Source organism: Equus przewalskii, chromosome 7, assembly GCF_037783145.1.
Source record: "Equus przewalskii isolate Varuska chromosome 7, EquPr2, whole genome shotgun sequence".
In the NCBI taxonomy this organism is placed as follows: Eukaryota; Metazoa; Chordata; class Mammalia; order Perissodactyla; family Equidae; genus Equus; species Equus przewalskii.
The window spans coordinates 94,090,125-94,103,620 of NC_091837.1; the positions used below are offsets into that span (position 1 = coordinate 94,090,125).

Here is a 13,496-nt window from a genome sequence, read left to right on the forward strand (position 1 = left end):
TCTTCAATTAGTTCTGGAACCTGTCTTCCTAGGGAGGTTAAGTAATTCGTGCAGGCCTGTCCTGAAGGAAGGAAACTATTTTAAGGTCGTGTGTTGAAAATGTTTCCATCTTATTCGAGAACCTCATGGTGAGGACCTGACGAGGCTCTGGCCGTACGTCAGAATCAAGTGACCTCCAGCTTTACAAAGACTGATAAATCATTTTCGTAGGGACATCATCCTTGTTGATGGGAATTTAAACGTCTGACGGTGGAGGCGACCTGCCGGTCGCAGCCCCCAGAGTTGCGGCCCAGCGCTGCAGCCGAGCGGGGACATCCGGGCGGGTAGTTAATGCTCTGCTGTGTTCCCTTGCAGCCCGTCTCTGCCTGCCCTCGACTGGCAGCTGCCGTCGCACTCAGGACCCTACGAGCTGAGGATCGAAGTGCAGCCCAAGTCCCACCACAGAGCTCACTACGAGACGGAGGGGAGCCGGGGCGCCGTGAAAGCGTCGGCGGGAGGACACCCCAGCGTGCAGGTACAGGGTCGCTGCCCCACGCGTGCTCCTGTGCAGAAGCAGGAGTCGCTGCCGGTTTGGTCCCAAGGCCGCTTGGCGGCAACAGCTAACGGTGGTTTTCTTTTTCTCTCCTTAAAAAACGTTGTCATCTCCCAGCCAGTTTAGGTAAATATTTTGTACGTGTAGTTCAGCCCCGGTTTTCCCCTCGATGTGTGTAACGGCCAGAATGAGAGCTCGGTGCCTCTTCCTTCTGCTGCTGGCACATCAGCCATAATCGTTGACCTAAGACTTTGTGTAACGATGCAGACTGCTCTCTGTGAAACCGCCTCTCGGGGCAGGCGCCACCTGGAAGACTGGCCGCGGGGTGGGCAGCGTGGGCCTGGCCTTGGTCGGGAGGGCTGGGCCGGGGACGAGGCCGGAGGGTCTTTATTCATTGAGGACGCTCAAGGGCGTAGCTCGTGGCTTGGAATCCGCGGTTGCTGTGTCTCGATGGACACTGCCTTCCGTCCCGTGTCCTCCTGAGCAGTCGTATTGGACTCAGGAAAGACGGCAGAGAGGGAAGGAGAAGTCAGGGACAGACAGCTTGGTCAAGAGGATGCCCGGGCCGCCTCGAGGACCCACCTCACTTCTGGAGGATGGCCAGTGGGCAGTGTGGGCTGGGGGCTGCCTCTGTGCCTCTTAGTCGGCTTGGCCCTGGGTGTTTGGTTTCAAGGTGTCCTGGAATAGGAAAATTCAAATATGTATATATATATATATAAAACCTTGAAATAGAAATGTTTTATTTTTGAGGACCCTTTCTATAACAAATCTGTAGAAAGAAGGTTTGTCAGAACTGAGGTGCGAAGCTCCTGTCTCCCAAGTCACGTTCTTACTCTCCAGAAGCTTCAGTTTGCAGGAAGCTTCAGCTGTGAAATTGGAGGTAAACTTTGCCGCCAACAGGGGTTCCCAGGTCCCTCATGCGGTTGCGTTGCGTTGCGTCGTGTCCGCCCGTTCCCGCCACGGATGTTGGCCAAGCGTGCTCCACCTGCGAGGTGCTGCCCGCTGGCCTGCAGCCACAAGTGGACACAGGCCTCTTCCCTCCACGCTCCCTCTCTGGGGAGAGACAGACGATGAGCACGAAGTTGTCCAGTTTAGAGATCCGGGCTGCGTGAGGAGTCGAAGCCAAGGGGTGTGCTCGTGATGACCCTACGCTTCAGATCTGGGCTGGGGACGGTGCTCCTGAGGGAGGCACTCCAGCCGCCAGTCACGCGGTTCAGCCTGGGCCCCGGGCAGAGCCGAATGGAGGCCCATGCCCACCTCTGCTGCTTCCTTTGCCCAGAGTTGCCCCCCGTGCCCAGCTCACAGATCTGGGTAAAGAGGAACAGAGTCCCGCTGCTCAGCCACAGCTGCTCCTCACCCACCGCACCCTCTGCTTCTCGTCCAGACGTCTCTCTGCCCTGCGTACATTGGCCCTTTAACTGTTTGCTGCCTGGGCTGCTGTGCCAACTGTCCATTGGCTGAGAGCCTTCAGATGGGCAACCTTTGGCGGCTCTGCATCGGTGTGCCCCCCGAGAGCGCACCGTGAAGCGCTAAGCTCTCCGCTGCGGATTTAAGGTTTGCCAGAAGCAAACTCCCTTTGCACGGCTGCTGTCTTTGGTCTGGGTGTGTCAGTGTCTGCTTTTAAGGACGTCATTCTTTCCCGTCTAAAGCTCTGGACCCTCTAGGGCTGTGGTTCTCCAAGTGTGGCCCCCTGACCTGCAGCACCAGCCCCCGCGGGGGACACGTGAGGAATGCAGGTCCTCTGGCCGCCCAGATGCCGAGGGTCTGGAGCTTGGTGGCGGCCTGTGGTCTGGTCCCCAGGCGAGGACCCGCTGTGAGGTGTCAGCCCAGGCGGGGTCCAGGCGGTTGGGGGCTGGGTGCTCTGGGGCAGGCTGGCTGCAGCCGGGCAGTGTGGGAAGCCTTCCTGGCCCAGTTCAGAGTGGAGCTCGGGCTCTGTCAGCGGTGGCTCAGTGCCATTTCCCTGCCTCATGACGCTCTGGGGAAACACAGTTTGCTTGGCGTTAGAGTCACAGCGTTGGTCACCTGGCGGCCAGGGAGGCACCTCGTAACCACAGCAGGGACAGGTAGCATCTGCTGCCTCAACTTATCCCCTTCTCCACCCAGGAAGTAAACGTGAGCTCCCAGGTGGCCGTCTCGTGGGCGGCAGCATTCCATTTCGTCATGTGTGTGACCCCCGTGAGCCTGAAACCCCCGCGTGGGCTCCTCTGATGTGACGATGTGACAGTCTCAGTGCAGACACTTGCTCTCTTGCCCCAGGGCTCCAGGCCACGCAGCGTTGATAAGGAATGTTTCTCCCCAGCCGGCGCCCCCACCGCAAAACCGGGTGCCCAGCCCTGTTATTTAGAGAGTGGTGCAAGCCGGGAGGGGCACTCAGCAGGGCAGCCGTGTTTTCATTTTATTCCATTTAGGTAAATAAAAAGCTAGCGAGGGAAGGAGGGCACAGAGACACATGGCTGTCTGCCAACCGACAATCAGCGACTCGGAGTCTGTGGAAGGTGCTGGGAGGCACTTCAGCCGCGCTCGGCCGGTGCGAGGGTGAGATTTGTGGCCGAGCGCCTGGTACCAATTAATACCCACTTGGTTAGCTGCTTGCAGAAGGAGACTCGTCAGCACGAGCGGCCAGTTTGACATTTTCAGTCTCCGCCTTCCCAGGGGGGGAAAGGTCAGACAATGCCTGCACTTAGCCGTGCTCATAACCACCCGCTCTTAGCTCCCCTTCTTGCCTCGGTTTTCACGGAACGACAGTGCGTTGTGCTGAGTGGAAAAGACATTACAAAGGTGAGGAAACAAAGGTGTTAAAGAGGGAGAAATGAAAATAAGGCAGCAGAGGAATAATGGCCGAACGCCCCCATTTCTGGTGAATTATGTTGGAAGGGGTGCTGGTCCTGCGGAGGAGAGAGCCGAGTGCAAACCTTGAACGCCTTTGTCGGCGAATGCAGAGCCAGGCCTGTCGGTGCCGGCCCTTCCTGCCGTGGTCGAGGACATCCTCAGCACCACCCTTTCTCCGTGGAGGAGGAGAGGACGGCCCGGGCGTGCGAGCCCTCGGGTTTCGGCGTGTTTGCATCCCCGTGGGCTGGTCGCCCGCAGTGGGTGACGCGGCTCCCACGCTCGGAGCGGCCACCCCACGGCAGCCTCGAGCCCGCTGCCTGCGTGCCCCCGTGCTGGGTTCCCATCTCTACTGTCCAGGTGTCTTGGGCGTGGATGGTCCATCTGAGAGCCTAGATAGTATAGAGAGAATTGAGACATTTTGGAGGAATTAAGGGTCTTGAAACAGTATTTAAAATATCTTAGAGATGTAGCTTCAAAAATTATTTCACATTAACTGATGGCAAAATGGGAGAGGCTGGTGACGGGTTTAGACAGAATGAGTGCCCCCTCTTGTAACTGAAACACAGAAAGAAAACCACACCCAACAGAAAATGTCAGGCGCTCTCTCTCAGCGTTTCTCATGTGTGAGAAATTAGTAATTTAGAGTTTTCTGATCTATCTGTGGTAAAGTGAATTCATGTCTATGCGAGTGTGAGGTAAGCAGTTAAAAAGACGGGGATTTTGGGGATTTGTTTTCTTTTTCGGTTAGTGGACCACAAATTGGATAAAAATAGAATTTGCGCATAATTATAAAACAAATGAAAATAGACAACTCTCTCAGTGTCCGTGAAAGCTCGGTAACCACAGAGGCTTTTTCTGTGCTGTGAGTAGTTTTAGCACGTCCTCTGACGCCAGCAGCCCGAATGCCCACCCCATCCTCCCTGTCAGAAAGGACTGCGTATCAGCCGCCTCAGCCCGGCCACAGGTCACCGATATTCGGAAAACAGCCCAATCCCACCAGCTGAGCTGTGGGCAGCCGGTCCGAGTGAAGCCAGGCTTGGGCTCTGGGGCAGACCGATGCCATTCAGAACCGCCTCTCCCGTGGACAGATGAAGGGGCCCGTCCCCCAGGTGGGCCAAACCAAGGAGCTTTCGCTTGATAAAAACACGCTGTCCTTGTAATCCAGCTAGTCAGACTTTCTTCTGCATTTCTGCAAGTTTGTCTGTGAAATCAAAGCTAGCGATTGTCTGCAGAGGGGAACCCCCAGGAGTGCCCCAGAGGGAGCCCTTGGTCAGGCCTCGAGCCTCGGTGAGGCGGGAAGGAGCGGCCCACATGGTCCCCCTTTGCTCTGCATCGAGGAGACACAGCACAGCGCGTAACCTTCTTTCTAGGCAGAATCAGACTAAAATTGTGGATTAGGAGAGAACTTCAGCATTCCTGTGATCTCGCCCCCCGTTTTTATTTGGGGGCGCAGATGCTCACGTGGCCTGCCCAGGGTCGTTCAGTAGGCTGGCGGTGGGAGCGAGCATTCAGGCCTCCTTCCCCCACTTGGGGCCCTTTCCCAGGCTCTCCGGAGTCGTGCACAGCCCCTGGTGGGCGTGACTGGCAGATCCTGTCTGGGATCCCAGGGCTTCTGTGACCGCCCTCCGGGTGCCCTCTCACGTCCTGGCCTGGGCTGGGTGGGAGGACAGCCGTGTCCGGCAGGGCACCAGCTCTGCAGGCGGGTGTGTGCACTGGGGCCTCGGCGAGTGGCAGGGGCCACGGAGTCCATGGCCCGAGCTCTGCAGCTGGCCTCTGCTGGCCGTGTTGTGTGGAGATCGATGAAGAAGGGGACGTGGAGTTCCCTGAACTTTAGAAACTTGCCTTTTCGTCTTTTGAGAAATGATTCAGACACAGGGGGAGTGCTTATCCACCTGGAAGGAAGGCCCCAGCCGTGGGCAGGGTGGGGGTCTTGCCTCCCAGCTCCCAGAGGTCCTGCCCCTTTCTTTTGGGTCATTTTCCAGCCCAGGGTCCCCTCTGTCCTGGGTCTGGCCCTTCTGCCATCAATTCCCTGTGTCTTAAATCTGGGGCCGCTGAAGAGGTAGGAGCAGGCCCGGAGCGTCACTTCCGACGGAGGACATGGCGCACCTGTCCGCGGTCCTCTGTGCCCTGGCGAGCGCCTGCAGCGGGGCTGACACAGAGGACGAGGGTGATAAGAACGTCCTGGTCCTGCTTCTCCTGAGTCCTGAGTTCACACCGATTGTCCAGAGGAAGGCAGCATGCAGCTCTCCTGGGCTGTCCCCTGCCCCGTTGTGGAGTCTGCGCTGAGGACGAGGTCTGCGGGTGCAGGGCCTCCCCACCCCGAGGGGCGTGGTCGAGACCTGGCGGCAGGCCGGGCTCCTGGGCGTGGGTGGGAGCCAGGTGTGGGGGCATCTGGGAGCTGCTCGCTCCCTTCCCGTCTCCCGCCCCTCTCGGGCCCTGGTCCGTGCGTGGACACTGGCTCTGGCTGGTCCTCTTGAGGTTTCTGTCAGCGCGCTGTGGGGGAGTGGCTATGGGGGAGTGGCGGTGCCCCTCCAGCTTCTCTCCGGAGGGAAAGCAGAGGGACCCTCAGGCCTGTGTGGAGTTTGCCCTTGGGGTGAGATGCGGGCAGACCTGCCCTCCCCCTGGATTCCCACTGATAAACCAGAGAGTTCTGTCCCTGAAGAGGACCCAGGGTTGCCCTGCTGCCCCTTCTTCAGAAGAGAAACTGAGGCTCAAGGAGGCTGCCTGGCTTGCCGCATCCTGTGCTCTGGTTGTTTCAGTTTCTGTTTTGTTTTCTGGGGTGTCCTCTTCTCCCTTGTTTCCTCCCAGCTGTTTCCAGGTGCGTTCATCCCTCCCCCCGCCCTCTGCGCTGCGTCCTGACACCTGGTCCCCCGTCCTGAGAGCAGCGCTCACGTGAGCACGTGCTGGAGCCCATCTGGAAGGCCCCTGCCCTCCGGCCCTGCAGGGGCAGGAGGAGTGACCTGGGGGATGTCGCTGACCTCTGACCCGGGGGTCAGAGAATTAAGCTCTGTTTAGCAAGTCACCAAAATAACCTGCTTGGTGACATCTACCCCATCCCCCGGGAGGCCAGGCCGTGTGAATAATTCATGGGGCCCTGAAACGCGACACACGGCGAAGGCTCTGGGGGTTCCTAAACAGCGTTTTAGCTTGTAGCTTGTGTTCTTGTCAGCCAGCGGCTCCCTGGTCAGTCATGAGTGGCAGTGGGAGCCCTGTCTGGCCGAGGAAGGCATTGAATCCGGAGCTGAGGCCGGGGGTCTGGCTCTTCGGGGTCTCAGGGCCTCTCCTTAGGGCATGTGACTTTTAGGCTTCACTCTGCCCCATAGACCACGACACGTGTTTTTCTATCACGTCCGACATTTGCGAGCTGAAACTAAGGACTGAACGCACCAGGAAACAGCTCACTGTTTTCAGACCCTTAAAACCGGCATTCGGGCATTCACATGGGGTTGTTGTTAAAACCCTTCTGGCTTCATGCAGTGCCTCCCTGCCCCCAGGTGCCAGCCGGGCTGGAGTCTTCGCTGCTTGAGAAGCAGGGGCCTTGGGGGCGTTGGATACTGAGGACAAGTGTCACGCCCCCTTCTGTCCAGCTTCGTCCTGTTCTTTCTCATTGGATTGTCATGAGTAGGTATCTGCGTCTCCCCTGTAGACAGGATGTTAAGCAGGAAAGCCAGAGTTCTCACAAAAGCCAGAGAAACGGATGTTAGTGGAATAAATTATTATTTGATGGCAAACCTACTTAGGCCCAACCAGGAGCCGGGCGTCGGAGAATCACAAACAGCAGCAGCTCTGCCCCAGCCCGGGGCCTCGAGCCGGGAGCCAAAATGCCACGTGGTGGGAATTAAAATGCAGGTCTGAGCTCAAACCAGACCCTGGCCGGCCCCACAGCCAAACGCCGCCGACCTGCCAGAGGCGTGGATTAATTTTTCAGGGGTCTGCCTGGGCAGCGGAGCATCTGCCCTCTACTCTTTCAGCCGCGTCTGGGCGAGTGGTCGTGTCCTTTCCCTGTCTGTGCGGTACGCAGGCCTGAGGCGCGTGCCACCTTCACAGTTGCCATCTCTCCCTCCGCACCTGCTGCCTGGTCCGGTGTGTGTGTGTGGTGTGTCAGGCTGACTGCCTTTTTCTGTTTCACTGACACTAATGTGCTCCCTGAAAAATTTGTCAGCTTTTATGACGAGTGAGGATTTGCCATTTATATTCCTTCCTAAAGCCGAGCCAGAGGTCCCCATGAGAGGTCAGGAGCTCCTCTGTACTGGGGAGGTGTTCAGTGATGCAGGCAGCACGGGATCCGTGGAATAAAGTGAGATGAAGTTGGCCAACAATAATAACAATAACACTTGAGAAAACAGTTGGAATTTTGTTGTGATCTGCTGACACCCGGCAGAGGTTTACCATCTCAGACAGGTTCATGGGGTCAGTTTTTAAACACCTGTTTCAGAGTTTCATTGTCCAGCAAAACTGATGAAAAGTGCAGTTTAAGTTTCTGTACAGCCAACGCATCACTTCAGAATAAAGTCTGATGAGCGGCTTAGCGATGGAAACCCTTTCAGAGCAATGAACAGCGTCACCAGCCTGCAAAAGTCTCCTCGTTCAAAGCCTGGTGTCTGAGTTCCAGGCTGCGGAGATTCCAGAACACGTCGCCCCAGGCGGAGCCTCTGATGACGGTCCTGAGTTGCACCTCATCTTCCACATCTTTTCGGGAGGTTTTCCAGAATGTCCTTTGAGGGCAGCGTGGCGTCCAGGGCTGTTTTCACAGAGACGCGTGTTCACGTGCCCTCACGGTCCCGTCCCAGCCTTGGAAAACTCAAAGCTGGTGCAGGTGGGAGGCGGGGAGGACAGGCAATCGTGAGAAATAATAAAAATAATAAGAATAATAATGACAAAATTGGGAGATCCACGTCTCCTGCTGGCCCTCCCTGCTGGCTGTGGGCGCCATGGTCTCCCTGGGGGCCACAAGTCACAGACGCCCGGTGCCCGTGGGTGGGGTTGGACCCGGCGGGAAATCCCTGCTCCATTTGTTCAGAGATTGGGCCTCTTCCTGCTGGTGAGCCCTCAGCCTGGGCGCCCGGGCAAAGCCAGTGCCATTGGTCTCTGAGCCCAGCTCGACCCCCGGGGGAGGACATTCTGGGTGTTGTCTCCCTGGGCCACCCTCCGCCCCCTGTGCAGGGCCCTGTGGGGAGAGTTGTGGCCTCTGCGCAGCCTCCTCTCTGAAGACAGAGTGAACCGCGGGAGGCCTGGGGCCTGGGGCTCTGTGGGACCAGCGCCTGCACCCGGGTCACGGGGTCGGGGCCACAGGTTGGCACTCGAGGCAGCCACGTCCCTGAGGAGTCAGGGCGATGGGCTGGCAGGCAGTGACCACTGATCAAAACCTTCCTTGTCCTTGTCCTTTGTTCTGCTGTGGTGTTTTGAGGACTGTTTTGTCTCGGAGAGAGAAGGCCCCGGGTTGGAAGGGTGCTGGCTTTCTGAGTGGCAGTTACATAACTGTTCTCTGAGCGGCCCTGCCCAGGCCCAGCTGTGGAGCTGGGGAGACACGAGGACCCGCCAGTGTGCTCCGGGGTCGGGTGGGTGCGGTCTCGCCGAGCTGGGCTTGCCACCCGTCTCAGCTCTTCTCTGGGAGAACACTGGGCTCTTGTCTGTGGATGGAGAGCTCTGCTCTGCGTCAGCACAGATGGCCAGCTTGGCCCTGCCATGGGCCCAGCCGTGCTGAGGCGGGAAGCACAATCGCGCCTTGACCAGCCATGCGGGTGGCCGTCCCTTCAGCGGCACTCGGTGCCAAGGAGAAGGGCTGGCCTGGACGGCAGGCCGACGTCCCGTCGTGTGGACGTATGGGTGTCTGGCTGGCGTTGCCACGTGCCAATGCAGGGAGTCTCTGTGAGGTCTCCAGTACCCATGGCCTGCGCAGCACCTCCGTTGGCCCTTGGGGCCAGGCCTGCCCTCGGCCACCCTTTGAGTCACTGACGACAAACTCCAAGGGCCAGGCACAGCTTCCAGAAGGCTCACCTTCCCCCACCACTTGTGCACTCAGGGAGTGGCCCACTACCCCCTCAGGCCACCCTATTGTATTCACGTTAAGTTGACCAGGTCTTGCCTTATTAGGACTCAAATGGGGGTCCTGAGGAAGGAGGCCATTCAGGAGTGCAGCTGCCATGAGCTCTGACCCTGAGTGGGGCCCCGGGTGGAGGGGAGGTTGGTGGAGACATGAACTCTGCCTGTCAGAGTCCTTGGGCCTTTCTCCCCTGCCAGCGTCCTGCCTGGGCCACAGTGGTGTGTGCCCTCCCACCCTGCACGCCCACTGCATTTCTGGGTCCACGAGACGAGCGGGGCTGGGTGGCAGCTGCGTGGCCTGGGTGGAGGGACCTCTGTGAGGTAGGCGCCCCCGTGGGCCGGCTCTCCCCAGGGGCCTCGCCTCTGCAGCAGAGCCCCAGAAAGTCCTCTCTTCGGAGGTTCCTTGTGCTGGTGTGTGAAGGTGCCGGGGGGCCTGTCTGCGAGCTTGCGGGAGCCTGGATGAGTCCCCCGAGGCGGCCAGCTTGCGCAGCTGGCTCTGGGGGTGGCTGGCGGCTCCGCTGGGCTTGTGTGGACCTGACGTCCCTGCGGGTGTTACACCGGCGGCGCTGCGCCGCAGCCTCTCAGTGCCCGTGTTGCTAGAAGTCTGCGGCTTTTCTGCAGTTGCGCAGTGGCCCGCAGGGTCCCTCCGGGTCCTGGGATCTTCTGAGCTGCGTTTCCTGCTGTCGTTTTGTTAATGTTCCCCGAGGGTTTCTAAGACCCACGCTTTCCATTTCCAGATTATTTTTTCCCTCAGCAGAAAGTTGGGGCTTCCCAGCACATTTTTAATTAGAAATGCTAAATGTAGTGTTTCCATGCAAAACGTTCTTTGATCCAGAGCTAAGGTAGCTTTCTTTCCTCTGGGCACTTCCATGTGTGTCTGTGGATCCCGTTCGTCCTCCGCAATGCCAGCCGGGGCTAGGGGCGCACACTGCATCCCGCCGGCCGGTTTCTTGGATACCATCTTTGGGTCTCTTGTGCTGGTCACTCGGGTTCAAGTGGGCATCTCTGAGGTGTGAGCAGGCCCAGGGGTCAGAGGTGGCAACTGCAGGCTGGGCCCCCGACGCATGCAGAGTCGGGAATCGCTTCCCCGAGGCCAGGCGGCTGGGCTGGGAGGGGACCCGGGCGTGAGTTGGTGTGTGCACGGGGCTGGCCCATGTCCCCTCAGAACACAGAGCATGTGGTGGGCTTTCCTCCGAATGAGGGTTGGAGGGCTGTGGCGTGAGCCCTGGGCAGCTGCTCGAAGCCCGGGGAGGCCAGGACGCCTGTCATGCGGGTCCAGCTCAAGCCTCCCATTCTCCCCCCGCCCCTCGGCCTCGGGCTCAGCCAGAGACCTCGGTTCATTCTGTCTGCTTAGTATGCACAGCCCACCTGTGGGTGAGCCAGGCACCCTCGGTAGAAATCCCTGCAGTGTTTGTACGCCGCTGCCTCTCCGGGAGAGGGAGATTCTGCCTGTTCCCCAGTCCTCGGAGCGTTGGCTGAGACGGGCCTCTGCCCTTGACACCAGTGCTCCTTCCAGCATCTTCTCTGAGTCAGTTGCTGGAATAGGAAGTGGGGTCCAAGGAAGCACAACCTTTGGACTGAAACCCTTCGACCTTGAGGTGCCCCAGCTGGGCCCTCTTCTTGCCCGGCTGGCCATCCTGCGTCGACCACAGACAGCAGGGCCCTCGCCCCAGCCTGCTCCTTGCTCCTCCATCAGATGCGTGTGGACCCTGCATTCCCGTCTCTGCCTGCAGTCCCGCAGCCGCCTCCTGGCATCTGGGAGGCCTGAGGTCTTGACAAGGGGACAAGGTGGGCCACGAGAAGCTCCCTCGAGTGGCGTGCGCCCTGCTGGCCTCACTGGGCGCATGGAACACAGCGTCCTGGCGGTGGTGGCATGAGCTTTGCCGGGCCCAGAAGAAAGTGGATCCGGGCTGAAAGAAAGTCACGGCACTCAGGTGGCTGTTTGTGCAGGCAAAGCGTGGAGACCAAGTTCCCGGGTGCAGACGGAGGGGGTCGTCCAAATCTTTCTCGTTAAAGAACGAATGCTGAGTCAGCTCAGCTAGGCCGCAGGCACAGCCGCACAGCTCTGCCCATCCTTTCCCCTCAAAATCCCGTCACGGCCTTCTTCCTTGTCCGGGTCCCAGGACAGCAGGGCGGGCGAGGGGCTCGACAGCCTGGAGACGCGGTGATCCCACCTCCCATTCGTGCTGTCCTGTCAGGGCACGTCCACACGTGAGAGCGAAAGTAGCCACAGGTGCTTCACACGTCGCCTTCTCCCTCGTCACCACCCCCCCGCACCCAGTAAAGTCAGCAGTGGGACAGGGCAGGACAGGAGGGCCGGGCGCCGAGGTGTCCCCAGTGGGGCGTGGCTGCTGTCTGGGTGTCGCCCGCACTTCGAGACTCACGCCCACTGTGGGAGGAGATACACACAGCCTAGAGTGGCAGGCGATTATCAGAGGCCTTGAGAAGCTTCCAGTCCATCGCAAAGTGGGATTGCCGTGGGGATGGCGGTGCGTCTGAGCAGCAGGATGGTGAAGGCAGCTGTAGGCTGAGCTGGTGTGGCAGGAGTGGGGCCGGTCCCTGGCCACGTGTGCTTTTTAATCATTTATGCACATAGACTCGTTGGATAGGCCTTCCTCTTGTGTTCTGTTTTCTAGCTTTTCTGAAAGTTAGCATCCTAGAGCCTTTCTGTTGGTGGAACTGAGTCTGTGCCTGGATCACTTCTCACAGCTGGTGCTGGAGGCCATCGTGTGTGCGATGTGTCAGTCCTCCACAATGCTGTGACTCTAGCTTATCTGAGGGAAAACGGGGTCCAAGTCACTAGTAAAGTAACTTCACTCATGGAACAACTCTAGGAATTAAAGTGACACTTTATGGTGTAAATTCAGTATTGCCATTGGCTCAGTGTGCACACTTGTGCATGTGCACACACACAAACATGCACATGCGCGCACACCCACACACGTACACACCCACACACATGCATTTATGCACACGCACCTACACACATGCACACGTGCACACACAACAACATGGAAGCGGGGGAAGATCCACCCCGTAGAGAGCAGTGAATCACGATGGCCATTCTGCAGACGGGAATCTGATGGAGCAGTCATAACAGGAACAGCAGTGACTGCTGCCTGCTGAGTCCTCCTGATGCTGGGAGCTCCATCCGCGCAGGAGCTCTCTCCTTCCTCCTGCTTCACAGAGAAGTACCTGCCTCCCCGTGTCACCTAGCGATCATTGGAGGACTGCGGTGGGCCTGAGTCAGCAGAGCCCAGAGCCACCGCCGCCTCTCCCTCTGCTGGGGTGCAAGGGTCACCCTGTGTGGTTCAGACCCTGCTGTCTGTGCACAGCTTCACCAGCTTTCTGCTTGTTCCCAAGGCTCTGCCTCCCGCTGGTCCCTGTGGACATGCTGGCAGGCGGTGCTCCTGCCCCATCAGCCGCCTCTGCCCTCCAGCACTCAGGGAGGACCTGCAGCTCAAGTCAGGAGGCTGGGTCTGTGCACTGCTCACCAGCACCTGTGCTCTGAGCTCTGGTTGGTTCACACTTGCTGGTGAGTCTCACAGCACATCGGGCTGTGCTGCTCCAAGAGCGTTATTCTGGCAGGAGCCCCAGGCCTCCCCGGGAGTCGACAATAGTGCGCTGGCCCCTGCCCAGCTTGAGCAGCGGTGGGGGTGGGGTTTTGGGTGGAAGACCACCGGGCCTGGTTCCTGTCCCCGTAGCTGTGATCGCCCCTGCGGGTTTGGGGGTTGACTGGAATTCCATGAGGACTCATGTGTGATCTCTAAGGTGGCCAGCATATTGTGGCCACTTACAGAGGCGCAGGTAAAACTTCCAGTTGAAGAAACTTTCCCTAGAATTCCCCAGAGGGCCGTGAGCTGGTGCTGGTGAGTCAGAGGTGTCTCACGTGTGTGTGTGTGTATGAGCATGAACACGTGTGCATGTGTGAGCATGCGTGTGTGTGCACGTGCTCACGTGGGTGCAGAGGGAGTGCCGAGCTCCACGCTTCCGGCTCTCGTTCCCTCTCCCGCCTCCACCCTGGCGTGGGGCATGGGTGTCCGTCGTCCGGGCTCTGCAGCCCTTTGTCTCTGGTTTGGAGCCCACGCAGTAC

At 58.9% G+C, this 13,496-nt stretch overlaps 1 protein-coding gene across 14 annotated transcripts in view; it reads left to right on the forward strand.

The window, feature by feature from the left end:
• Window positions 1–13,496, forward strand: part of NFATC1 (nuclear factor of activated T cells 1) — a 125,696-nt gene that overhangs the window by 32,590 nt on the left and 79,610 nt on the right. For all 14 annotated transcript variants that reach the window (XM_070627997.1, XM_070627992.1, XM_070627989.1 and 11 more), the window contains exon 3: window positions 355–514. In XM_070627997.1, coding sequence (XP_070484098.1) covers window positions 355–514 — 160 coding nt within the window. The remainder of the gene's footprint in view (window positions 1–354; window positions 515–13,496) is intronic.